Here is a 27122-nt window from a genome sequence, read left to right as displayed (position 1 = left end):
TCAAAATAAAAACATATTAAAAAAAAACAATATGGGAGAGGGGAGAATCAATGGGGATGTGGGCTTAGGATGGGCCGTAAGTTGATAAGACTGGTGCTGGGGAATAGAAACATGGTTAGAACACTCGTCTCTCTGCTTCTCTATGTATTTCGAATTCTCCATAACCAAATAAAACAAGTGAAAACCCGTCACCAAAGATGCTTCTGAAATGTGGTTCTTTCTGGAAGAGGAGGGAAATTGCACTGGAGGATACTATGTATTTGTCTTCTAACTCTTCTATACACCAATACACACCAGAAAACGAGATAAGCAAAATAAATACAAAATCACCACAACCAGAGATCACCATTGCACTAGCCCTGTAACACTGTATCTAATATATATATATATATATATATATATATATATATATATATATTTTAATTATTTTAAGTAAGCTCCACACCCAACCTGGGGCTTGAACTCATGACCCTGACATCAAGAGTCACATCTCTACAGACTGAGCCGCCAGGTGCCCCTACAGGTAATATTCTTTTTCTTCTGAATATAAATACATACATATCTATATACACACGCATATCCAGAAGGTCACCCAGGATATAAGTAATCGTATGTACATGTGCATGCATAAAGTGGTATCATCAACTTTGGCGTGCGCGCGCGCGCGCACACACACACACACCCCATATAACATATGCCAAAATTGAGAGGCGCCTGGGTGGCTCAGTGGGTTGAAGCCTCTGCCTTCGGCTCAGGTCATGATCCCGGGGTCCTGGGATCGAGCCCCGCATCGGGCTCTGCTCTGTGGGAAGCCTGCTTCCTCCTCTCTCTGCCTGCCTCTCTGCCTACTTGTGATCTCTGTCTGCCAAATAAATTAACTTAAAAAAACCTTTAATATGCCAAAATCGAATTACATAGCTGCATTTTTTTTAAGGCAGTGGTCTGCACCTTTTCCTTCCTAGATGTTTCCCATATTCCTCATATCCAAATTCCCCCAGTTGACCCAAAAATGCCATCTAGAGCTGAACTGTCCAAACCAGTACCCACAAGAGCCCCGCATACTCCATCTGGTCATGACTCTTCTGTTTCAACCTGTCACAACTCCTTTTTTAGGAACCTGGCAAAACATGCCACCTCTGGGTGTGTCTGGCTGCTTCTCTGCCCGTGTTTCCCTTGTACTGCAAGAAAGAGGCCAAAGGCCTGACCCCTTCGATGAGCAGTTCATCCTGGAATACAGCAAAGCAAGGGCACATGTCAGGGGCATTAGGCTGGTTCCATTGGTAGAGCGTGTGACTCTTGGGTCTCAGGGTTGTGAGTTCAAGCCCCACACGGGGAGTAAAGATTACTTTAAAAATCTTTTAAAAAAGAAAAGCAAAGATGACCTAGAACATCTCACTGACCCACCAGCCATGAGTTAGCCATGACCCTGGACTGGCGTGAGGATAGCCTGATCCTGGCTCCCATCTAGAAAGCCACAAATGATGGGGCACCTGGGTGGCTCACTCAGTTAAGCACCTGCCTTCAGCTCAGGTCATGATCCCAGGATCCTGGGATCGAGCCCCATGTCAGGCTCCCTGCTAGGTAAGGAGTCTGTTTCTCTCTCTGCCCCCTTCCCTCCGTTCATGCTGTGTCTCTTATTTCTCTAATAAACAATAAAATCTTAAAAAAAAAAGTCACTAATGTGGTGTACACACACCCACTGTCTGATAATCTTTGTCTGAACTGATGGTTTCTTTAAGGCTTGGGAAATGATACTGTTCGCATTCTTCATTCTTTCTACTAAAACCCTTTCTATTGGGAGTTTCTTCTGTAGCTTCCCCTCATCCACCGGGACAATTTGTTGCTTTCAAGCCAAGTAGTAAACAAGACAATAAGGTTATATTTCCTATTTCAAAGATCTGAGGCACTTTTGGCAAAATAATAAATTTATTACGTACGATCGGCACATAGCTGTTGTGGATATATTATTCTCTTGATGTTTGCAGAAAATTTCAAAATAAAATATAATATTATACAACATACAATCACAGGGGTCCTTAAGGATCTCCACACGTTTTTTGAGCTAGCTGACTTTCAGCTGCGAGACCTGGTCCCAGCCGTGAAGCTGAGGGAGGTTAAGTTTGCCACCCAAGGTGGCTGGAATTTTCCCAGCCGTTAAGGATGAGAGTCTACTTGAGATCAGTGGCCTTCTCTAAAGGGTCAGATAAAGCCCCCTGACAGCAGAAAGGAGAGGAGACAGGGCAGAGGGGACTGGGGCTGAATCAGAGGGCCTCCGGGTAGAGGACTGCCCTGTAATAGCAGCAGGAAGCTCTGAAGAAAGAACTTCCTTCTAGTAATTTCTAGAACCTCAAGAGGGGTCCTGGCAGAACCCTCCGGGAGTACCCAGGATGCCAGGGAGGTACACGTCCTTGGTTAATGAGAAGTCTTGGCCAATGGTTCCCAGTTCTGGAAGGCACCACTCAGGTTGTTGTGCAAGGACAGCCCCTCCACTAAGACAGCTGGGCCCGGACGACCACACTGGAGTTGGTCACACGGGCTCCATAGTGACCAGCCCAGAACTGTGTGTCCTGGCCCCAGTGTTCGAAAGACACAAAGCGGACACCCATCTTGATGTTGGAGAACACGTGGGTGACCTGTAGGTAGAATAGAGATCAGGCATGTCGTGCCACAGCTGCCTTCTCGAAAGCTGAGCCTGGGGCCTTCTGGCTCAGTGGAATCGCATGGTTCCTCATCCAATTTCCTGTCCCCTGGAGTCTGAGTGGGCGGGTTTTGTTCGTAACCACCAAGTGACTTGAAAACTAAGTCAGAAAAGGCAATGCAGCTTCTGTTGGCTTCTCTGGAACCTTCTTGGTGGAATCCTGAGCCACCAGTAAATGGAGTCTGTCTGCCCTGAGGTGGCCATGCCATGAGGAAATCCAGGCCAGCCCTCATAGAGAGACCCCACATGGGAGCTCTGGGATTAAATGAAGCCACCAGCTGCAGGATGTACACATACACACGTGCACGCGCGCACACACACACACACACACACACACACACCAGGCCTTCGGCTCCAGCCAGCCATTGTCCGGAAGCAACTACCCAAGAGCCGGGAACCAGAAGCATCCCCAGTGGCGTCGTCCTTACAGAAACCCCAAGAAATAACAGATAACCTCCCCAGGCCAATCACCTCCCCCGGGTCCCTGCCGGAGACTCACCTGAAAGCAGACATTGTTGTTCCACTGTTGGATGGGAACGGGCATAGCGGAGAATTTATCCAGCACAGTCTGGTTGGCATCTAGAAGTTGGACAAGGAGTCGGTACATACAGCCACTGTCGTGTCGGGCTCCCCACCTGTGGGAGGAGGGAGGCCTTGAAGGCTGGACGTGCCCACCTCATCTCTTTGGGTGTCTGCCTGCCTCTCCCCCAGAATGGCCTTCCCATGTATGCAAATCCAGCCCCTGCTGACATTTTAAAATACAACTTTCAGGGGCACCTGGGTGGCTCAGTGTGTTAAGCCTCTGCCTTTGGCTCAGGTCATGAACCCAGGGTCCTGGGATCGAGTCCTGCATTGGGCTCTCTGCTTAGAAGGAGCCTGCTTTCCCCTCTCTCTGCCCGCCTCTCTGCCTACTTGTGATTTCTCTGTGTGTCAAATAAATAAAATCTTAAAAAATAAAATAAAATAAAATAAAATAAAATAAAACTTTCATAGCAGTCATTGAAAAGGACCACAGGAGGGGCACCTGGCCAGCTCAGTTGGTGGAACAGGTGACTCAATCTCAGGATTTTGAGTTTGAGCCCCGTGTGGGATAGAGAGATTATTTAAAAATAAAATCTCTAAAAAATAAAAAAAAATGTGCAATTCTGATGTACAAAACTTGAACTTTTAAACTTTTAAGGAGTTAAAAGTTTAACTCAAGGGTAATGTGCTATAAAAATACACAAATTCAGGGGCGCCTGGGTGGCTCAGTAAATTAAAGCCTCTGCCTTCAGCTCAGATCATGATCCCAGGGTTCTGGGATTGAGCCCCGAATTGGGCTCTCTGCTCAGCAGGGAGCCTGCTTCCTCTTCTCTGCCTGCCTCTCTGCCTACTTGTGATCTCTGTCTGTCAAATAAATAAATAAAATCTTCAAAACAAAACAAATACACAAATTCAGTTTCTTCCTTCAGAGACATCACATCATTCTACTTCTTAGAATTAGATGCCTGCTCTACCTCTCCCACACAATTCTGTCCTCATGTAATAGCGACACATTCTTAATTTCTTCTGACTGGTCAAGACTGCCCCTCCAATACTGCGCTCTGCCAACCACATACCAAAATATTCCTATATGAATAGAAATTAAAATTTTTTCCTGTGATCATAAAGATCTAAGTGTTAACATTTTCCCATTGGGATTGAGTTATTACCCAGTAATGGCTCCCAGACTTGGCTGCAGGTTAGAATCATCTGGAATGTTGAAAAGATATTGTATAGCAAAGAATTTATGGTGCCTGGGTGGTTCAGTTGGTTAAGCGACTGCCTTCGGCTCAGGTCATGTTTCTGTAGTCCCGGGATCGAGTCCCACATCGGGCTCCCTGCTAGACAGGGAGTCTGCTTCCCCCACTGACCTCTCTCCTCATGCTCTCTCTCTCTCTCTCTCACTCTCTCTCTCAAATGAATAAATAAAAACTTAAAAAAAAAAAAAGATTGAGATATTCTCTATCTTAAAAAAAAAATTTTTTTTTTTCGCCTTGTCTAGAGGTTATGGAAGGTTCTCTCTGGACCCTGGGAATGTTATGGCTGCTGTTAGTTTCTCTGTTCTCCTGGGGACCTTGCATCATGCTGGATAGCCTACCAACGGGATTCCAGTGAGGGCTGGCCATATCCACCCAGATAGTCTCACGGTGGGGGCTGGCCACTCCAGAAAGACCCCACAATGTGGCTTAGGCTATGTCAGGTGGTATCAACTGACCAGGAGTCTGAAATTAACCAGGTGATGAAGCCCCAGCAGAAACTCTGGGCAATGAAGCTCAGGTGCACTTCCCAGGTCGGCGATATTCCGTGTATATTGTCACATGGTTGCTGGGGCAGGATTGCATCCTGACCTCAAGGCAGGCGAACCACAAAAGTTCTGTGCTTCCATGCTGCCCTAGCTCTTCTTCCCTGGGCTCATTTTTGATCTGTTACGTTTTTCTTGTAATAAACCGTATTCATGGGGCACCGGGGTAGCTCATGGGTTGAAGCCTCTGCCTTCAGCTTAGGTCATGATCTCAGGGTCCTGGGATCGAGCCCCACATCAAGCTCTCTGCTCAGCAGGGAGCCTGCTTCCCTTCCTCTCTCTCTGCCTGATTCTCTGCCTACTTGTGATCTCTGTCTGTCAAATAAGTAAATAAAATCTTAAAAAAAAAAAACCCAAAAAACAAAAAGCAAAAAAAATACAAATTTAGTTTCTTCCTTCAGAGACGTCACACCATTCTACTTCTTAGAATTAAGAATTTAATTTAAAATTAAGAATTTAATTAGAATTAAATCCCATATTATAAAACAAAACAAAACTGCATTCACATGACAGTCCAGTGAGTTCTAGTCGTCTTTCCAGTGAATTACAGAAGGTGAGGGTGGTTTTTCTGAATTCCCCAAACTTGAAGCTCATGTCAAAGGGAGGATGGTCTTGGGGACTGTGCCCTCTCACTTTGCAGCTCTAAACTTCTCAGATACTGACCCGGCTCTCTCCCGCAGGTGCTCTGATTTAACTGGGATGGGGTGTGACCTGGGCATTGGGAGTTTTAAATGATCCTGTATAGGGGTGCCGGGGTGGCTCAATGGGTTAAGCCACTGCTTTCGGCTCAGGTCATGATCTGAGTCCTGGGATGGAGCCCCACATCGGGCTCTCTGCTCAGCGAGGAGCCTGCTTCCTCCTCTCTCTCTGCCGGCCTCTCTGCCTGCTTGTGATCTCTGTCAAGTAAATAAAATCTTAAAAAAAAATGATTCTGTATAATATGCAGCCACATTTGGGAACCACTGATTGTTACGATCAAAGGGCACACCTCTGGCCAAAACAGCACAAATATGTTACAGTAGTTTGATAACTGACAAATTAAAAACAATTTTATTATATAACACATGGTCTAATGAGACGGATTTGCAGAGGGTGGGTAAGTTAGAGTCTTTAGTTAAGAGAATCTGGGGACACCTGGGTGGCTCAGTTGGGTAAGCATCCAACTCCTGATTTCAGGCAGGACATGATCGCAGGGTTGTGGTTATTAAGCCCTACCTCCCGCTCTGCGCTCAGCTGGGAGTCTGCTTGGGATTCTCTCTCCCCCACCATCTATCTGTCTCTCCTCCCTGCCCCCAGCCTCTCTCAAATAAATAAATCAATCTTTAAAAAAAAAAAAAAAGGGAACTTGGGGGCATCTGCCTGGCTCAGTCAGAAGAACATATGACTCTTAATCTCAGAGTCATGAGTTCAGGCCCCACGTCGGGCATGGACCCTACTAAAAAACAAAACAAAAGGGCGCCTGGGTGGCTCAGACGGTTAAAGCCTTTGGCTCAGGTCATGATTCCAGGGTCCAGGGATCCAGCCCCACATCGGGATCTCTGCTCAGCAGGGAGCCTGCTTCCTCCTCTCTGCCTGCCTCTCTGCCTACTTGTGATCTTAATCTGTCAAATAAATAAATAAAATCTTTAAAAAAAACAAAAAACCAAAGTGTAAGTGAATTTGGTAAGGCTGCAATTTCAAGCAGTTAACTTTGCCTAACTCGCCCGTAGTCTTTACATCGGGGGGTGGGGGACACACACCATAGTGAGGGGCTTGTTTTTTCTCTAAGACTGGGAACTCTGAGAGAGGGACTGGATAAGGATAAATCATATACATCTCACCAGAGATGTGATGTGTAGCTGGTAATTTTAGAAACAGGGAACACAGCTGCAGAAGATCCGACATTGCCTCCCTTGAAATGATCTGGGTCATGTATCCCATGTAAAGTCTTCCCGTACACATAACTCTCCTTTCAAGACCATCACTTACAGAGCATATGCTCCGCAGAGGAGTCTGAGTCTAATTTCAGGTCTCACCAATTCCTTGCTGTGCCATCAGAGCTAATCTCCTCCCCTTTCTGAACCTCTCCACTGCTGGAAATCTGACACCTTGAAATATACATTCTCAGAGGATGGAGGCTCAGAAAACAAAACAAAAAAACAAAATCCTAAAAAACCCAACTAAAGTAGTTCACCCTTATGAAGCGCGGGCTATGTGCTTGACATGTAAAGCTATCTTGTAAAGATAGGGAAACTGAGGCACACTGAGACTTGCCCAAAGCCACAAAGCTGCAGAACCAGGGACTTGGCAAGTCAGGCTCCAGAATGTCAATTTAGCTAACTACCCTACTCTGCATCCTCCTAAAGCAAGGAGCATGTCATGCCCAGACAAGACTGAGCTGGGCCAAGTCCTCTGTAACGGGATCCAATCAGGCATCTTGCAAACCAGCTCCATTTGGGGATGAAAAGAGGGGTTCAGTAGTTAAGTCATTCACATCCCTGAGCTTCACCTCTTTATCTGCAAGGGGCTGTTAGAGGCGGCCCCGGTGAAGTCACCCATGCAACGGCCACAGCGTCTGTGGTCAGTGCTGAGCAAAGGGCTGTTTCTGTCATCATACTCACCAATCAGAGACACAAATCTCAATCTTGCCACTATCTAGCAGCTCTGGCCACAAACCCTCCTCCTCCAGGTCCAACACCTGCTTTTTGCGACACCAGCTAGGAAGGAGGGAGTAAGGTCAATGAGAACAGGCAGGTCTTCCTCACAACGGGCCTGGCCCTTGCGGGGTAGGGGCATTCACCTGAAGGAAGACACGAAGCAGGTCTGCGAGGGGGCGCCGGGCACCGTAGACCTGTTGACCTCCACCACCCAGCCGTCCCCACCGTGCTGCACCATCCATTTCCGGAGGCCTTCTGTTAAATACAAGAGGCTTGCGCCCAAGTTCCTCGCCGGCCCACCCGCCGGCGGCCACCTCCCACCTACTCCGACGAAGACCCGCCCCTGTCCCCGCCCCTCCCCCGCCGGCCAGACCCCCAGCCCCGCGCTTCCCCACCCTGGCCGCAGGGGTTGCGGATGAGGTTGCGTCCGATCGGGCGGCGCTCGCAGAAGCGGCCCAGGAGGCAGGGCCTGCCGTCGCGGGTAGGGGGCAGGCAGCTGCGGGCGAGCGGCAGCAGGGAGCCGTGGTCCCGGGCGAGGATGAGCAGCCACAGGGCCTGGCCGTCCACCAGGGCGCGCCAGCCCCGGCACACTCGGCGGCAGCACCCCAGCAGCGTGCGCGGAGGCACGTGGCTCAGCACCACCAGGAGCAGCTCCGGTGGCAGTTGGCTCAGGTCCAGCGCCTCCTCGGGTTCGGGCTCCGGCGCGGGGACCCGGGCGGGCCGGCCCCGGGAGGCCGAGGCGCCCATGGTCCCCCGCCCAGCCCGCGCCAGGCCCGGCGGTGACTGCGGGAGAGTAAGGTCAAGGAGGCAAGGGCCCGCAGCCTCCGCGGCGCGCGCGCAGCTGCCGCCGGCCCCGCCCCGGCCCCGCCACGCCACGCCCCGGCTCCGGCCCCGGGGCCCAAATCCCCAGCCTCCCAACCGGTCCTTCCCAGCAGTGGATCCAGCCAGCCGGGTGCGCCCGGTGCTGCGCGCTCCCGCCGGGGCGGCCCGGCCCCGCAGTCCTACCTTGGCTCAGAGCCAGGGCTCCTCGCCCGCAGACGCTCTCCTGTCCCCCGGCGTCCTCCTCCCCTCCTCCATCCTTTTACGTGCCAGCCCCTCCCATTTTAACAGCCCGCATTCCCACCCCTCACCCCATCCTCTGGTCCGCGAGTGTCCGCGCTCTCATCCCTCGGATCGCCCAGCGGCCACCCCCCCCCCCCCGCCCCGGCCCCAGCCAGCCGTCCTGCCCCTTCCGTGTACTCGCCAGAAGTCCCGGGAGAGGGGGGAGGACTATCAAACCGCGCCTGACCGCGCAGACCGCGGAGGGGCGGGGCCGCCGGGATCCGGGGTCGGTCTACACCCGCCCGCGAGACGCCGGGCGAGGAACGACTGCCGTTATTTTGGTCAGGCATCTGGGCGGGAGGCCTCGTATCGCTTCGACTGCAGTTATTTTGGTCAGGTATCCGGGCGGGAGGCCTCAGACCCGTCCAGTCCTTCAAAAAATCCCCATCACCTTTATGATGGGGCAACATTAACCCCATTTCACAGGAGAAAACAGTTGGGGTAGGCGCCAAATGCGTATCTGCTTGACTCCAAAAACAAGTGCTCTAACCAGAAATAACACTGATCTCCGTTTACAGAGCTTCTTCCTACCGGTGAGGATGGCAACCCATTGAGGCGGGTACCGCTATGTGCCCCCTTCACAGATGAGAAAACGGAGGCCAGCAGCGGCCAAGTGACTGCCCAGGGTCACACAGCTAGTAGGTGACAGAGCTGGGATTTGAACCCAGCCTGGCTGCCTCTCTACTAACTGTATCCAGTGAAAACAAAATGTAAGCCACACATGTAATTATAAATATCAGCAAATAAAACCAGACGTGGATCCATGTCGGTGCGGAACTTAGATGATGAACAGAAGACATAATAAGCAAATTACAGCGTGTTGGGGAAATTAAAAATAAAAATCTGCCAGCCCCAGGAAAACCTCTCCATAAACAGGAAAGAAGGGAGCAGTTTTATTATTAAAGCGTTAAACCAGAGGACAATGGGTATGGGCCTGATGAACAGGAGACATGACATGTAAATTACATAGTGTTAGAAGGTAATTAAGCTGTGGAAGAAGAGTCTAAGAGACTAAGAAGGGGAATAGGCACAAGCAGTCTGGATGGGAGACCTTAATTCTGAAAGAGTGACTGTTACAGTGGCCTATTTCTTTTCAACACATAGGTTTTCAATATACTCTGGACGTTTTCAAACCTGTCCAAAAGTGGAACGGTGTAAGGAGTAGCCAGCTCCGGGATTACCTCCTGGCCAGTCGGTTTTCATCCCCGCTCCTACCCACTTGCTCCCCGCAGAAAACAGCAAATCTTAGACATTACACCCTTCCCTCTATAATGAAAATTACTTTTTCACGTAATAGGTCAGCTGTAGAAATCTTTTTGATAATGAGGTTATGAAAATTCGTTATGACCCCAGTATATGAGTTCAAAAAAGTTTTTTAAACCTATTTTTTCATTAATTAATTAACTTGATAGAGATCACAAGGAGGCAGAGAGAGCAGGCTCCCCGCCAAGCAGAGATCCCGATGCGGGGCTTGAGCCCAGGACCCTGAGATCATGACCTGAGCCAAAGGCAGAGGTTTAACCCACTGAGCCACCCAGGCGCCCCCCAAAAAGTTTTTTTTTAAGGTTAAAAAATAGCTTAAGAACTTAAAGTAGGAGAAGAAGGCAACACTGACAAGTCAGATTGCTTCCCATTTCTCAATTCTTCTCAGAGGCAATCTCTGTGAACTCTTGGAATGAGGGCTCAAGCTGTACCTGAGAAAAAGAAAAATAGATGGGGTGCCTGGCTGGCTGGGTTGCTGAAGCACAAGACTCTTGACCTCGGGTTTGTGAGTTTGAGTCCCGCCTTGCGCGTAGAGATTACTTAAAAATAAAATCTTAAAAAAACAAGGGGGGGGGGCGGCTGGGTGGCTCAGTTGATTAAGCATCTATTTGCCTTAGGGTTGGGTCTTGATCCCAGGGTCCTGTGATCTTGATCATGATTGTGACCGAGCCCCTGAGGGGAGTCTGCCTCTCTCTCTGCCCCTCCCTCCTGCTCTGCTCTCTCTGTCTCTCTCTCTCTCTCAATCAAATAAATAAATAGAATCATTAAAACAAACAAATATAAACGGGTTCAAGAAGTGCCTGTTCACTGATGAACAGAATAATGGCTCCAAGGAGTGGGGTGGTGAACCCAGCCCCCCAGGGTCCCTTTGGGAAAGTTATGGGGGCATTTTGCTGCCACGGGAGTGGGATGAGCCAGCACAAGACAATGCCACTCAGCAGAGAACTGTCCTGGATTCCTTCCTTCTCATAATTGGTGTCCTGTGAATTCTGATGTAGGAGGAGGAAAGCCTGTTGATCTGAGCCTGGAACACAGTTCCATTCTGCATATCAATGTAAACTGGGTTAACACGGAATTGTCCAGGGGATGCCAATACTGGGTCAGTCTGAGGACTGCGCTTGGCTTGGTGGGAACTTGACTGGTTATTCTCTGATTCACAAAACCAGAAAATCTCTTCATGTATTGCAGGGCCAGCTGTGGGTTTGATGGGGTGCCCCAGGGACCCCACAGGAAGAGAGGAATAGCCTGGGGCTACATCAAACTCCCCAGGGAGATTAAAAAAAAATGCAGATACTGAATCATCAGGTCCGTCGGTATAACAAGTTCTCAGGGGATTTTGAAAATTAAGTCTCTCCTTTTAATCTCACCTTTATGTGATAGTTAGGGTTATTTTATGAACATTTTAAGAATTATCTGTGGAGGTAGGTTTCATTAGCTAAGTATTTCATTTCAAAAGCATAAAGGCGGCATGAGAAATTATTTGCCATAAATCAGGGAGTTGGCAGGGCGCCTGGATGGCACAGTGGGTTAAGCCTCTGCCTTCGGCTCCCGTCATGATCTCAGGATCCTGGGCTCACTGCTCAGTGGGGAGCCTGCTTCCCCCTCTCTCCCTGCCTGCTGCTCTACCTACTTGTGATCTCTCTCTCTGTCGAATAAATAAATAAAATCTTTTAAAAAAAGAAAAAAGAAAAGCAACTCACTTTTAAAAAAAATCAGTGAGTTGGCTCTGATGGAGATAGGGTGGGAAGGGGTCCCCTGTGTGTGTGTGGAGGGGGGATACTGGTGCTTCTCTCCACTGGAGGTGTGTTTGGGAGGCTGCGGGGAACAACTGCCCAGCCAGTTTACAGAGGTAGAAACTCTGGAACATTGAGGTCTTGGGAGGTAGGCTGTGCGATTAATTCCAAGGGCATCTGAAGGTCACCAGCTTGGTTTCCATGCCCCCGCCTCTTCCGTCCAGAGGCTACTGGGTGTGTTTTGATCCCAGGAAAAGAAACTTGACAGCAAATAGGCCCTTTGTATGGAGGGAAGGTTGGAGGGAGCAGGTTAACTAGTAAACCTTGCTCTCAGATGGTTGGGGAGGTATCTAGACAGAGGCCAACTCCCAGAGGCGGTTAGGAATAAAAGCCAGTCCTTTCTTGAAGTATGATGTAGCCCTTCCTCGAATGTCTATTTTCCCTAGGACAGGGGAGAAGCCGGGGTGTCAGTGTAAAACCCTCCAGGCTCTCCCCACAACCCAGCATTCTTGGGGGTCAACCGCTCATCCACTAATGAACAAAAGAGCCACACAACCCACAAACCTTCTCTCCTCACAAGAAGTAATTCCCCCAACTGAAGCCATACTTGGATATAATCAAGACCTTAAGAAAAGTTGGACCAGGGCCAGTTTCCAAGGTTAAACACACCAACAAAATAAGAGGCTTTAAAGAATCAAAAGACACACTGCTGCAGCCCCTAGGAACAATTTGTTACTTAAATTGTAACCCCTGGAGGATTTTACGAGTTGTCAAGCACATTTAGATATGGCCTTAAGAAATACATATACTGACAACAGGTCTTTGGGGAGAAGGACAATGTACGACGACCATGAAGCTGGGCAGCTGGGGATGCCCGGCTCGCTCAGGGCGGAACGCCCCCCTTCACAGAAGCTGGGCAGCTGGGGATGCCTGGCCCACCCAGGGCGGACGCGGCCTGCTTCAGGGAAGCAGAGCACCCAGGAACGCCCTGTCAGCTCAGGGTGGAACGAAAACCGGCTGCTTCCCTTTTTCGTTGTCGCTCCTTTCTCTTCCCAGAAGTGTTCGTTGTTAGTTAGAGGAGTCCTTTGAATGTGCTTGGTTAACTATAAACCTTACCCTCCTCCTTGCTTGTCTGCAAGACGTGACTAACGTGTGACCTTCATCCATCCTTCTGTTGGCTATTGTTTTCTATCCAATAAAAGTGAGACTGTGGAGTTAACTCGTGGCAGCAGTCCTTTTCAACTGTTGTTCCCTGCTCCCAGTCTCTTTTTTTTTTTTTTTTTAAGATTTTATTTATTTATCCGACAGAGAGAGATCACAAGTAGGCAGAGAGGCAGGCAGAGAGAGAGAGGAGGAAGCAGGCTCCCTGCTGAGCAGAGAGCCCGATGCGGGACTCGATCCCAGGACCCTGAGATCATGACCTGAGCCGAAGGCAGCGGCTTAACCCACTGAGCCACCCAGGCTCCCCCTGCTCCCAGTCTCTTGCAGCTGACTTGTTTGTGCCTAATTCTTCTCTCGTTGCAAAGGGGAAGCGGCAACACACCTAGCAGCTTTTGACCAAAAAAGGGTCAGGCAAGCCAGGGGTGTCAGCGCGCGCATGCGTGTGTGTGCGTGTGTTGGGGGGGGGGGGTGAAGGGAGGGGGGAGGGTAAGGAATCGGCCCCTTTCCCCATCTGCAGCCCAGGGTATTGTGGTTTTGCTAACAAGGGGAGAGAGGGGAAGAGAACCTTATCTTTTAGAGATCCATCCTGCAAGTATTTTTGGAGGTAATGCTAGATGTCCGGAGTGCTTTAATAATCCAGTGGGGTCGCCTGGTTGACTTAGTCTGTAGTGTTTGTGACCCTTGGTCTTGGGGTTATGAATTTGAGCCCCACGTTGGGTGTAGAGATTACTGGGAAAACAAATCTCAAAAAATCCGAAATAAGGGGCACCTGGGTGGCTCAGTGGGTTAAGCTGCTGCCTTCGGCTCAGGTCATGATCTCAGGGTCCTGGTATCGAGTCCCGCATCGGGCTCTCTGCTCAGCAGGGAGCCTGCTTCCTTCTCTCTCTGCCTGCCTCTCAGTGTATTTGTGATTTCTCTCTGTCAAATAAATAAATAAAATCTTTAAAAAAAAAAAAAATCCGAAATAAGATAATTCCTTTGGAAGGGGGGCTGGGTGGAAGTATAGATTTTAAAAAAGATGGACCACAAATTGCACTAACCTCAACCATCAGGGAAAAACAAGTTAAAACCAGTAACACCCACTAGAATGATGAAAATGGAAAACCAGTGTGGGAATGTGGAGCAATGGACTATGGCGGCCTATGGCGGCCTATGGAGACGGGCGTGGGGGGGCTACCATGTCGGAAAATTGATAGTACCTACTAGAACGGAATGTGTACTAGAACAAAGACAAAAATTGTAGGATTCCGCTCTTATGAGGTACCTAGTATCTAGTAGAATGGTGAGCGCTGGGGGTCGGGGGCTGGGGGGGAATGGGGAGTTATTAATGGGTACAGAGTTTCAGCCTTAAAAGAGTTCTGGAGGTTAGTTGCACAACAATGTAAATGCACTTGACATCAAGGAACTGTATACTGGAAACGGGATAGATGGTAAATTTCACAGGTACCCAGGTGGCTCAGTCCGTTAAGCACCTGCCTTCAGCTCAGGTCATGATCTTGGGATCCTGGGATCAAGCCCCGCATTGGGCTCCCTATTCAGTGGAGAGCCTGCTTCTCCCTCTGTCCCCTGTTCCTGCTCTCTCTCTCGCTTTTTAAGTTCTCTTTCTCAAATAAAATAAAAATTTTTAAAAAGATGGCAAATTTGACATTTTACAGAGTTTTTAGAGTTTTTTACATTTAAAAATATTTTTTAGGGTGCCTGGATGGCTCGGTGGGTTAAGCCGCTGCCTTGGCTCAGGTCATGATCTCAGGGTCCTGGGATTGAGTCCCGTATCATATCGGGCTCTCTGCTCAGCAGGGAGCCTGCTTCCTCCTCTTTTCTCTCTCTACCTGCCTCTCTGTCTACTTGTGATCTCTCTCTGTCAAATAAATAAATAAAATCTTTAAAATATATATATATATTTTTAGGGGCACCTGGGTGGCTCAGTGGGTTAAAAGCCTCTGCCTTCAGCTCCGGTCATGATCTCAGGGTCCTGGGATGGAGCCCTGCATGGGGCTCTCTGCTCAGTGGGGAGCCTACTTCTCCCCTCTCTCTCTCTCTCTCTCTGCCTACTTGTGATCTCTGTCTGTCAAATAAATTTTTAAAAATATTTTTAAAAAAAATTTTTACATTTAAAAATATTAAGATTCCATTTACAAAAGCAATGAAAACCTCGAGGTGGCTCCAAATGAATCCAACAAAAGAAACACAATGCTTTGTGCAGAAGTATATAAAACTTTATTAAAGGGCATTAAGTACAAGTTACCTAACGACACACAAAAGAACAAAGATTCTCCACATTGCCTCATGGACAAATTCAAAAGCACGTCCTCGGGGTACACATGACCTTGGAGGCTGGTGAGCACAATCTACCATACACAGAACTTAAAATTACATAATGCTATATGTATAATCCTTGTGACAGACATGTAGAAGGAGATGTGATCGGGAGAGGCGGGTTGGGATTGGAGAAGGGGGAAGGCACACAGAGGAGGATTTGGGTTGTCAAAGCTAGCATTTGAAACCCGCAAGTCTTGGCTTTAGGATCCCTCTAGGCTCTATGCCAAGTTCACAGATTCATGGAACCTGCCTCCACCTGAGCCCGGAGCACGAGCCCCTTGCTGAGCCTCACTCCTTCATCCAGTACCCGTCCTGACCAGATGCCCCCGCACAGCAGGTGGGATGTTGGTTCAAACATCATCCCAGGGAAATCCTGGCAGCCCCTGACCTTACCATCCATACACCAGGGATAGAATCCCCACAAGAGAACCACCTCCCCAGACCCATGGCGTCCACACTAACACCAATTCCCTCCACCAGATCTGGAGGCAGACAGACCCAGCACTGCTTCTCCCGAGCTAGGCAAGTCATCTGTCTTCTGTCAGAAGTAAAAGCAATAGCCCACATTTAATTCAGGAAGAGACCAAGCTTCCATCTCTGACATATACTCCTCTGTCCCATGCAGAACTAGTTAAAATGAACTGTGAACCGATGAGGAAATACCATAGTTAATTCACAAATTCTACAAGCATCTATTGAGCACAGACTGTTTTCCTGGCTAGGTGCTGGGGAACACAGGAGCAAATGCAACAGGCAGAGCATTTACCCTCTTGGATCTGAAAGCGAATAAATAAAGATGAAAATAAAGTATATAGGAGGTGGTAAGTACTATGGGAAAAGAAAAAAAAAAGAGGAGGGGAATGAGGTTGAAGTTTCAGGCAGGGGCTCTCACAAAGAAGTTGACCCTTGAACTGAGATGTGAAGGGGATAAGGGATTAGATCATATCCGTGTCTGGGGGAAGGAGTACTCCTGGAAGGGAGAATGGCAAGTGCAAAGGCCCTGTGGCAAGACCAGGGAATAAGAAGGCCTATGTGGCTGGAGCCCAGGCAGGAAAGGGGAGAATGGTTGAAAAATGCCCCCAGAGAGGTGATGGGGCAGGCTTTGGGCGTTTTGTCTTTTCCCCTGGTAAGATGGAGACACAGAGAGCTCTAAGCAGGGGAGATGTGACCTGACTTAGGTGTTCACAGGTGCCCTCTGCTGCTTGTGGGAACAAGAGGCTATAGGTGGCATGGGAGGCAGGATGGTGCCATGAAAAAAGTGTCAGGAGAGGGGCGCCTGGGTGGCTCAGTGGGTTAAGCCTCTGCCTTCGGCTTGGGTCATGATCTCAGGGTCCTGGGATCGAGCCCCACATCGGGCTCTCTGCTCGGCAGGGAGCCTGCTTCCTCCTCTCTCTATGCCTGCCTCTCTGCCTACTTGTGATCTCTCTCTCTGTGTCAAATAAATAAATAAAATATTTTTTTAAAAAAGTGTCAGGAGAGGCAATTAGACTGGACTGGGGCCCAGGCATGGGAGCAGGGAGAAGTGGATGCTTCTGGATAGCTCTGGAAATGGAACGGACAAGATTTGCCTGAGAATGGGTGTGGGGCACAAGGGCCACACCGAGGATGCATCGGTTTCCCAGGCAAGCATGTGTTTGTGGAGTCCCTGTCTACAGAAATGATCAGAAATGTGGTCACCAAATTCACGGCCCCAGGTGAGGTTTGGCGAGGTACCACCCAAGACTTAGAATAATGGGGGCACCTGGGTGGCTCAGTGGGTTGAAGCCTCTGCCTTTGGCTCAGGTTGTGATCCCAGAGTCCTGGGATGGAGCCCTGGATCGGGCTCTCTTCTCAACAGGGAGCCTGCTTCCTTCTCTCTCTGTCTGCCTCTCTGCCTACTTGTGATCTCTCTCTGTCAAATAAATAAATAAAATCTTAAAAATAAATAAATAAATAAAATAAAAAAAAAAAAAGACTTAGAATAATGGGCACAGAAGTACTTGTGCCTCTTCTTACTGCTCAGCCTGTGCCCATGAGGGTCCAAGTTCTGTCTCTTGATGCCCTTCAAGGCCAGGTGTGTCATTGCTGGCTAATCTAATAGCCTTCATCGCGCAAGAGAGGGAACAATCTTCTATTACTCAATCTTCTTGTCTCTGCTCATCTCTAATGCAGTTTGCTTAACTCCGGTGACACTCTGGCTCATGACATTGTTGCATCCTTTGTGCTGCGGTGAACACCTGCTTCCGGTCCCTCTCGCAAAGGTTTTACTGGTTGACACAGACCCCAAAGGCAATACCTACCCGGCCAATGCAGGGAAACGCGAGTGAGAGTTTTTCTGGCCCTATTGAACGATCCTGTTTGGAATTTCATAGCAGGAATGTAGAACACACCTTCGCACCTGGTCTTCCTTAGGCTCTTTAGGCCATCATGCCTGTTAACCTTGACCGTGCCTTCTGCATACCAGGACCAGTAAGAATAAGCAAAACACAAAGGGGGGACTCAGGTCCGCGGCACACCGCTTAACACAGTCGGGGAGCATCTCGTTGCCCATCGCCTGGAAGGGCCCAGGCTGTGACAGGCTTGGGGTCTGGGTAGCCCCTGGCCTTCGAAAGCCTCATGTCTTTTTAGGGGGCAGCAGGAGGTACAGGCCATGAAAAACAGTTTCTGTGGTCGAGTAAAAAGATCTTCATAGGTAACAGAGAAAGGAGAGAAGTCCTCTCTGAAGGGACAGAGCCTTATTGTAAAACCAAATTTACTAAATAAATCCTTCCACAAAATACAATTTACTCAATATTTACTAAACTTAATTCCCAGACAATAGCCTGCTGTCCGGGAGCAAGAGTTTCTGGCCCCTTAAAGGTCATTTTCTGGCTGGACTAAGAAGCAAACTGACATGAGAGAGCCTCGCAGGACAAAATCAAATTTAATAGGCGCACAAACGGGGAATCCACGTAGACGTGGAAATTCCAAAGACACTCGGGCAAAGTGAGGTCCGTGTGTCCTTCTGAAGTAAGGAGCGGGGGGTAGGGTCTGCGCTTCAGAGGAAAACAATGTACTCCATGGGTTTGATAATTAGAAGTTTGCCTGACCCTACAGATGGGTCCCTCAGATGAAATTTGTCTCTGTTAATAAGCATTATTCTGGGAAAGGCCCCTGATTGGGATTCTTCTGTGTGGTTAAAGCAGGGGCCAAAGTTTCTCTTGAGCTCACAGGGTCCCAAGTGCCTTCAGCTAAAAATAATCCACAGGTCAAAAGGGGACCACATTCTGGGGGACCTGTCCTGAACCCCTTCACTGTTTAGACCAGAATACAACCCGAGTATTAAATAATCTGTATCGTCCGTTAATATGATAGAGCAGCTCCTAGAACTCAGCGAAACACTTAGACCTCCTGGTTACTTAAAGGAGACGATAAAGGATATGGATGAAGAACCAGATGGAGATACATAGGGGGGTGGGTGTTTCAGAGGGTCCCGAGCGCAAACACTTCTATCCCCGTGGAACTGGGTTGCACTCTGTAGCACTTTCCCCCAAATCCTCTAAGCTAGGACAGCAGTGCTGTTTGAGTGGGTACCCTGACTTCAAGCCGGGACCCACTTAGGGCCCATGGGGACAATCCAGGACAATCTCCCCATCTCAAGACCCATCACATCTGCAGAAGACACTCTTTCCACATGTAGGGGAGGAAAGATTTTCCCTTTATCCTCTTGATTCCTTGGCTTAGACTCTGTAATAAAAGACAGATTAATAAGAAGAAATCAAGTTTACTTGAGATAGGGAAACTGAAGGGATTCCATGAAAATTTGCTATTTGCCCCCTTTCCTGGTTCTGTTCTTGCTGACGTGCGCAACGCCCCCCCCCCCCTCCCTTTTAAGGAGTTTTTTTTTTTTTTTTAATTTATTTGACAGAGATCACAAGTAGGCAGAGAGGCAAACAGAGAGAGAGGAGGAATCAGGCTCCCCACTGAGCAGAGAGCCGATTCGGGGCTTGATCCCAGGACCTTGGGACCATGACCTAAGCCGAAGGCAGAGGCTTTAACCCACTGAGCCACCCAGGCACCCCACCCTCATGCCTTTTAGTACAAATAATGTATGTCCCCCTTGCAAGCATCAAGGAGTTAATGGTATCTTTGGAGGCTTCTGGCACAATAGATAATATCTAAGGAATGACCTGGTGACAATGACCAGGCGAGGCCATCATGTGCACATTCCAGACAACTGGCACTAGACCTGTCAATGCCAGAGTGACTTGCAGAGGACCCCTGGACCCTTGTCATGTTCGGACTTCTGGCTGATTCCTAGATGCCCGAGAGACCATCTGGTTTCCTCTTCCTTCCTGAGCATCTGAGATGCCCCATCTGTATGTGCCCTCTTTCTAGATCTTCAGTAAACTCTGCTCTTGAGTCATCTGGGCTCGTGTTTGGTTTCTACCCTGTGCAAAATCAAGGGCCTTCTTGGCTGGTCCTTCGAGAAACTCCCCAACCCGGGTCTTCAGACCTGGCCTGCCTGCGTCATATACACATGTGTACCCTGCGGTATACATATGTATACATATATTTATACATACATATGTATGTATACAATGTATACATACATTGGAAATACCCAGGGAAACCAAGTAACTCCTTCAGATGGCCCAAGCCACCACCTTAAATACAAAAAAGACAAAAGGACCTTGTGGGTTTGTGTGGGGGGAGGCCAGTTATGGGAGGTTCCAGACAAAGCGGGTTAGACAAAGGTAAGGTTGTGTAAACTTCAGTGGGTGCTTTCATCAGTGATAAGATGCTCTTATGACCCACGGTTGTCTTTCCCTCCTGGGACAGGGAGACACTCTTACTCATAAAGATTTCCTTTATTTATTTATTTTTTTAGATTTATTTATTCATTTTTGAGAGAGCAAGGGAGCTAGTAGAGGAGGGGCAGAGGGAGAGGGAGAGAGAAGCTCAAGCAAACTCCCCACTAAGCCCAGAGCCTGACTCGGAGCTCCATTGTATAAGACCCTGAGATCATGACCTGAGCTGAAAGTTAGTCTGTTGCTTAACCGCCTGAGCCACCCAGGTGCCCCTAGAGATATCCTTCATAAATGTAAATTCCCCTGACGAAAGGGTCACTTCAACTCTGTCTTCAGAGCTTTTGCTGTGTCTGCAGTCTCTCTCAAAATCATCAGCTCAAAATAATCCTTATGCCAAAGACTTATAACTTGGGATGGCATATTCTGCTGTCCTTCACATGTATGGTAACATTCATAGATTCATAGTTTCCAGAGACTGGGACCTGGATATATTTGGACCCTGACTGATAGTTGTTGGTATTGAAAGTGGTACCAGGAGAATAGACTCTTAGGGATCTGAAATTGATCTGAAATGGATTATTTTATCAGTTACTTAAATCGTCACCTGTGGTCATCTGTCATTTATAGACCCCACTCCATACCACACTGGACCTCCCATTGACCAAGGATGAGGATCCATCAGGGCTGTCTGCTTGCTTGTTCTTATTCCTATTGTCTCCCTGAAACTCCCCTTAAGTGCAACAGTCCTCGTAAGTACATAACTAATGGTCTTGATCTCCTGTGGGCTAGATGGTGTAAGCCCACCCCACATCCACCTCAGGGGTCCAGTGCAACAGACTGGCGTGTGGGAAAGGCTGTCATAGACATCAGATGTTGTCCCCTGGGTCTACCTCTGGTGGGCACTGTGGAGGCTGCCCCACTCCCTTTCAGTCCCTTGTCCACTGAGGAGACCGCACAGTGGTGGGAGCCTGATTCCATCTGAGGGGCTGGTCCTGATGAGTCGAACCAGTGAAACCCATCACCTTTGGGAATAATTGGTTCAGGAACAGGCACTTGACCCAGTGCCCTTGGGATGCCAAGGGATGTTTCCTGGGGGGGGGGGGGGGTTCCAGGAAAATGTAAAAAAAAAGGATCACAAATCTAAGAAGAATTTGTGGTTTGTTAGAATGATCTGGAAGAAGGAATGAGGGAAAACGCCTGCAAGCTGGATGACTACCTCATTCCCCTTCCTCCAGAGGTGTGGATTGGCAGCCACAAAAGGAGGAAGTAAAAGATAAAGGATTTCCTTTAGGACCAGAAGTTATGGGGCAAGCTGCTTGTGGTGAAATCTTACAACATTGGGCAATAGTTTGGGCTATTGACTTGGCAATCAAGCCATAGATAAGACACAACTTTGCAAAATCATCAACAAAGGTACTCACGACACCTGAGTGGACCACAGTATTGGTCCAGGATGAAAACAAAACACAACAGAACACAGAAATCTGCTCCTGTGGATTGAGATTGTAACTTTTCCTCTAAATGTCAGTTTATGTGGCACACAGATCTGTCTACGAAGGCAGCTAATCTCTTCTTTGACCTGTCTTTTGAGGGCCACCTGAATATACCTCTTCGGCATATAGTTTCTTTTGAGCTAAAGGCCATCAAGAAGCAGCAGGTGTAGGGAAAGCTCTAAAATCAGGGCACAAGAGTTCCTTTTACAAAGGAAATGTATATTTATAAAGGAAATTTCCATCTGTAGAGAGGTCTCCCCCCCTCCTTACCAGGAGCGGGAGGAATCTTGACAATTGTCATCAACGAAGAAGGCAGGATTCAATCTGCATAGCAAAGCTTACTAACAAAAAAAACCCCAGTTTATGATGATTTCCCTGGTCACCTTCCCTTACCTTGCCTCTCCCTCCCAAAAGCCTCAAACCCCTTTTCCTTTGTTTTAGCCTCAAATGATATATAAACCCATATATATAAAAGGTCTACTAACTACTCCCTTGGCTTACTCATTGCTGGGTGCTCCGATGTACAATGTGCTTTGCACATATTGGTAAACTTCTGTTCGTCTCTTGTTAATCTGTCTTTGGCCAAATTAATTTGCAGGACCCAGCTGGATAACCTAAGAGGGTGTTAAAAAGGAACACAGGCTCCAAATGGAGTCACTTGTGCTAAGCCCACATCACCTAACCTAACTGCAGATTCAAACTCGGCAGGAATATAATCTTTAACCAGTCAGCCTGGAGTTTCCTGGTTGGCCCTAGGGAGGTAATCCACTGGATAGTCCCTTTCATCCCCCAAAGGAAGGAGACTTGCTCAGAACAAACCTGTTTTTAAAGATTATGCCTTCTTTGTCCCATTCCCTGTCTGCATTTAAAAAACCATTCCTGGAGCGCCTGGGTGGCTCAGTGGGTTAAGCCGCTGCCTTCGGCTCAGGTCATGATCTCAGGGCCCTGGGATCGAGTCCTACATCAGGCTCTCTGCTCAGCAGGGAGCCTGCTTCCCTTCCTCTCTCTCTGCCTGCCTCTCTGCCTACTTGTGATCTCTCTCTCTCTCTCTGCCTACTTGTGATCTCTCTCTCTCTCTCTCTGTCAAATAAATAAATAAATAAATAAATCTTTAAAAAAAAAAAAAACATTCCTTTTCTGCAACCCTTTGGAGCACGTTTCTCTTTGCTAGAAGGGGTGTTGCCTGTTTTAAGAACCATTGAATAAAGCCAATTAGATCTTTGAACTGACTCAGCTGAACTTTGTCTTTTTAACATATCTGGTGGCAGCAGTGGGATCTGAAGGGAACTGTTGATGGCATTTGGGGGACAAGAAACACAGGCATGGGACTCTGTGAACACTTTGATTCTTCTGAATCACTGTTCTGTGGGTAAATTCCTCCTGGTTCTGAGTGAAACATAACCCATAGAGTTAATGGGGTTGAAGCTAGCAGAAACTTTAAAATTTGTTTTTTTAATTTTAATTTTTCTTCAAAGATTCTATTTATTTATTTGACAGAGATCACAAGTAGGCAGAGAGGCAGGCAGAGAGAGAGGAAGGGAAGCAGTCTCCCTGCTGAGCAGAGAGCCTGAAGTGGGGCTCGATATGGGGTTGGATCCCAGGACCCTGGGATCATGACCTGAGCCAAAGGCAGAGGCTTTAGCCCACTGAGCCACCCAGGCGCCCTAAAACTTGTTTTTTAGAGAACTGTTTCCCACTGATGTGCTAAGGTGTCTTTTCAGACCCCAGTTACAAATCCACTAGCTGTCTCTGCAGAAACCAGGACTCAAGGTCAACCAATATGGGCGCAGCCTAGGAACAAGCAAGGCCCTGCATTCCTTTCCCCAGATAACAAGATAAAGAGCCCAAGATCTGACCCAGTTTACACCCGCTCTCCAAGCACGCCTGTAGGCTCTTCTACTGGTCTTAAGATAACCTCCTGTCATCAGGGGCTGAATTTTGCATTGTTTGGGTATTAAGTCACCACCCCATAGTGAACATGGGATGTATGTTACATATCTGTTTGCTCCATCTTTCCTCATTAGTCATAATTTCACCAGCCCTCAATATGTTTGTCATCTCCCCCTATGATTCTAAAAAAACTTGTTCTCTCCCCCTTCGGGGAAGCAGATTTGAGACTTGCCCTCCCATCTCCTTATCATCCTAGTTTGGCTGGGTCTCCAATAAACCCTTTCCTTGTCACATACCTGGTGTCTCAGTGACTGGCTCTGCTTTGCTTGGGCAGACAGACTTGGGTCTGGCCATATGAGCTCCACTCTCTTTGTCCACATACAACTCCCAATCTAGTTGGCTTTGTAATACAACGCAGGTCAGCCTGAAGCTAGTGGACAGTTCTGGCAGAGCTCAAACCCCTTGCCTTGATTTCAGACCACAATTCTCAACTGATTGGTGATTCTATCCCAAGATCCATGTGGGAACTGTTGGTGGCAGTTCTTCGTTCTCCATTCCCTGGGGTTTTCACTAATTCAAGGTTACACTGGAACCTTGGAAACAAATCCAGGGTGAGAATTGTTTGGTGATGCACGCAGGGCCTTTGTTTGCCAGGATGTAGTGGTATCTCTTGGTTATTTCTGATATATTAAGGTGCATGTGTTTGACTTCCCTTGTGTAAATAAAGGTTAGTTGTTAATGGGAACCCCAGAAGTTAAAAAGGCACAAGAACTGGGCACGGGTCAAGCATTTAAGAGCTGTTACAGCACTCATCACCTTAAGAAGACTGTTGTGCTAGGATAAGTGTTCATGGAAGAGTTAAGATCAACATTAAGTCACCTGCTGGCCTTAAGAAGCTTCTGGGGGCTCCTGAGTGGTTCAGTAGGGTAAGCATCTGCGTTCAGCTCAGGTCATGATCCCCAGTCCTGGGAGCAAGCCCCACATTGGCTCCCTTCCCAGCAGTGAGCCTGCTTCTCCCTCTCCCTCTGCTGCTCCCCCTGCTTGTGCTCTCTCTCTTTCTCTCTCTTGTTCTCAAATAAACAAAAACCGAAAGCTTCTGTGCTACAAATTACACTATAAGACACCATCCCCACCACCCAATCTGGTAGCACGTTCATTTTACATATTAAGATGGCTCTGAAAAATCCAAAGGTTTAGCTGAAAAAAAAAAAATAATGGGATCCTTAAATCCTAAAGAGTTAGCCACACCAAATTCCAGTAAACCTCCTTATTTTACGTCTAACAACTGTGGTCCCGGAAGCTATAAATATCTACAAAAGGCAGCACAATCTTACTCAGCTTGTTTTGTGCCCTGAGAACTTGGCTTGGGAACAGTCAGGTCAGGGGCCCAGAACTAAGATCTGGCAGAAATGTGGGGTACACCCCATGTGTGTCTGGGGTCCTACCAAACCGCTGACGGCCCCTCGGAGGGATTACAGCCTAGGAGGACAGCAGCGGTGAGGAGGAGCATTGCAATTAGGTAAGACCATTTCAGAAGTGCGAGTAAAAGCAAGGCTTCCATGCCAAACAGAATGGAATATCTATTTTAGCTGGTGTGCTAGGGCCTCCAAGAGCCTGCAAAATTCCAAAAGGGCTTCATCAAAAGATCCACTAATGAAAACCTGAAAATGGGACAGGTACCTAAAAACAAAAAACAAGGGTGCCTGAGTGGCACAGTTGGTTAAGCGACAGTCTTGATATCAGCTGGGGTTATGAACTCAGGGTTGCGGGATCGAGCTTCACGTCGGGTTCCAAGCTCAGCACGGAGTCAGCTTGAGATTCTCTCTCTCCCTCCTCCCCTCCCGCTCATGCTCTCTCTCTTTAATAAATAAATCTAAAACAAAACAAAACAAACAAAAACAACAACACAAAAAAACAGTAAGACCGACATAACTCTTATTGTTTCCCTCTCTCCTCCTGTATCTGAGCACTCATTTTAGTAAATCTCCTGGGCAAATTGCGTTTACTCAACTGTAAACAAAAATTGGTCAACTTGATACAGATCCCCGCCCTGTTGACCCTCAGAGACAGGGAAATTGAAGGGATCCCATGAAAAAAAGCCATTTTTTTCCTTTTTTTTCTTGCTTCTGTTCTTTTGAGGACCTGCACCCCCACTTTACACACACCTTAATGTATGTCCTCCTTGTAAAGGTCAAGGTGTTCATGATTTCTTTGGGTCTTCTAGCACCATAGCTAACATCTAAGGGCTAACCGGGTCAGGTCGTGATGAATATTCTCTAAGACCATTGACTCTAAGCACCCTGATGCCAAGACCCCTGCCTCTAGGGCAAACCTGACTTAAGGAAGACACCTGAGCACTCCTTGTTCAACCAGTTACTGGATGCCTGGGAGGACACACACCAGACCACCGCCCTCAATAAAAACCCCAACCCCCTAAGGAAAAGTCGGGACTCATTCTCCTTTTCTTTTTTGAGTCTCCCAGACAGACGTTTGTCTGTTTATCTGCTCTCTCTATATCTTCAGTAAACTCTGCTCTCACTTCCTGCAGGCTCACATTCAAGTTCCAACCTGCGAGAGGCCAAGGGTCCCTCTTGGCTGGTCCTGCGGGACTCTCCCCCCGCCCCCCACCGGGGTCCTCGGACTTGGCCTGCCTGCATCAAAAGAAGGGCCCCAAAGATGACCAGGGCTCCGAGGAATTTTCTGATACACTGCTATGTTATTCTCTTATTAAACAGCCAAGGGAAAACTGAAATTAACAATGAACAACCTTGCCAAATTCTGCGAACTATCAGAACTACAGATGGGATTCTGGAAAGACTGGCAGAAGCCAGCTAAGGGTGAGAATTGGCGCCTGAGTCAGTTTCTCCCAGATCTCCGTCTGTAGTATGCAGAACAAAGAGGAAAATGAAATCTCCCCAGTACCCTCTTCGGGAACGCCTCCAGAGCCCGAGGCGTTGTTATATACTGCCGGAAATATTTACTGCTGGACCTGGCTAAAAAACGATAAAGGAGCTCTGTAGTCAGAAATCAGCCAAATTGTGGAGCGTGGTAGAAACATTTTTAAAGGCCTTCTCCCTAAGCTAAAATAAAACTCTGTACCCAGAAGGAAAGGAAAACCTTCTAAAGCCCTTGGAGGAGGATAACCTACAAGGTCATTTTAAGTTGCAAACCTGATTCTTTGAGGAACTGAGAGCAACTGTCCTTATCTTCAGCTCTAGAGGAAGTTGGAAGTTCACTTATTACCCCCCCACATTCCAAAACCTCTGCTATTAACCTTAAAAGGCTTATAACTTGCATTCTTCCCTTTGCCTTTGAGATATAAATGTTGAAATTGAACTTCAGGGAAGTGATTCCTATTAGAAGGAAAATAAAAGGGGGAAGCTCATTTGGAACCTTAGCTAATAAGAAATCTTAAGATTGTGGAAGCCATAAAGTCTTCATTTGTGTTTTTATGTTTGTGTCTCCTAGTATGTATGTGTGTGTTGTGGGTGTGTGATTTTCTACCTCCGGGTGGTATTGTCAAAATTAATTTGTAAAAGACCCCTGTTTAGGGGCATCTGGGTGGCTCAGTGGGTTAAGCATCTGCCTTTGGCTCAGGTCAGGATCCCAGGGTTCTGGGATCGAGCCCCGCATCGGGCTCTCTGCTCAGCAGGGAGCCTGCTTCCTCTTCTCTGCCTGCCTCTCTGCCTACTTGTGATCTCTGTCTGTCAAATAAATAAATAAAATCTTTATTAAA

General features: G+C 47.9%; 2 protein-coding genes across 5 annotated transcripts in view; both read right to left on the bottom strand.

The window, feature by feature from the left end:
- FBXO27 (F-box protein 27) overlaps positions 1-8831 on the bottom strand; it is a 35888-nt gene extending 27057 nt beyond the window's left edge. The window contains exons 1-6 of one of the 4 annotated variants that reach the window (XM_059382495.1): positions 8663-8815; positions 8053-8440; positions 7801-7912; positions 7622-7717; positions 3198-3333; positions 1908-2633 (exon numbers count right to left, since the gene is read on the bottom strand). In XM_059382495.1, the coding sequence (XP_059238478.1) occupies positions 2490-2633; positions 3198-3333; positions 7622-7717; positions 7801-7912; positions 8053-8404 (840 nt within the window). In that variant the 5' untranslated portion in view covers positions 8405-8440; positions 8663-8815 and the 3' untranslated portion in view covers positions 1908-2489. The other 3 variants (XM_059382494.1, XM_059382497.1, XM_059382496.1) reach the window with 3 other exon arrangements.
- FBXO17 (F-box protein 17) overlaps positions 1-27122 on the bottom strand; it is a 99366-nt gene that overhangs the window by 57003 nt on the left and 15241 nt on the right. The window lies entirely within an intron of this gene.

This window comes from Mustela nigripes, chromosome 17 (assembly GCF_022355385.1).
Source record: "Mustela nigripes isolate SB6536 chromosome 17, MUSNIG.SB6536, whole genome shotgun sequence".
In the NCBI taxonomy this organism is placed as follows: Eukaryota; Metazoa; Chordata; class Mammalia; order Carnivora; family Mustelidae; genus Mustela; species Mustela nigripes.
Note: the sequence above shows the minus strand (reverse complement) of the source record. Positions and strands in the feature narration are given on the sequence as shown.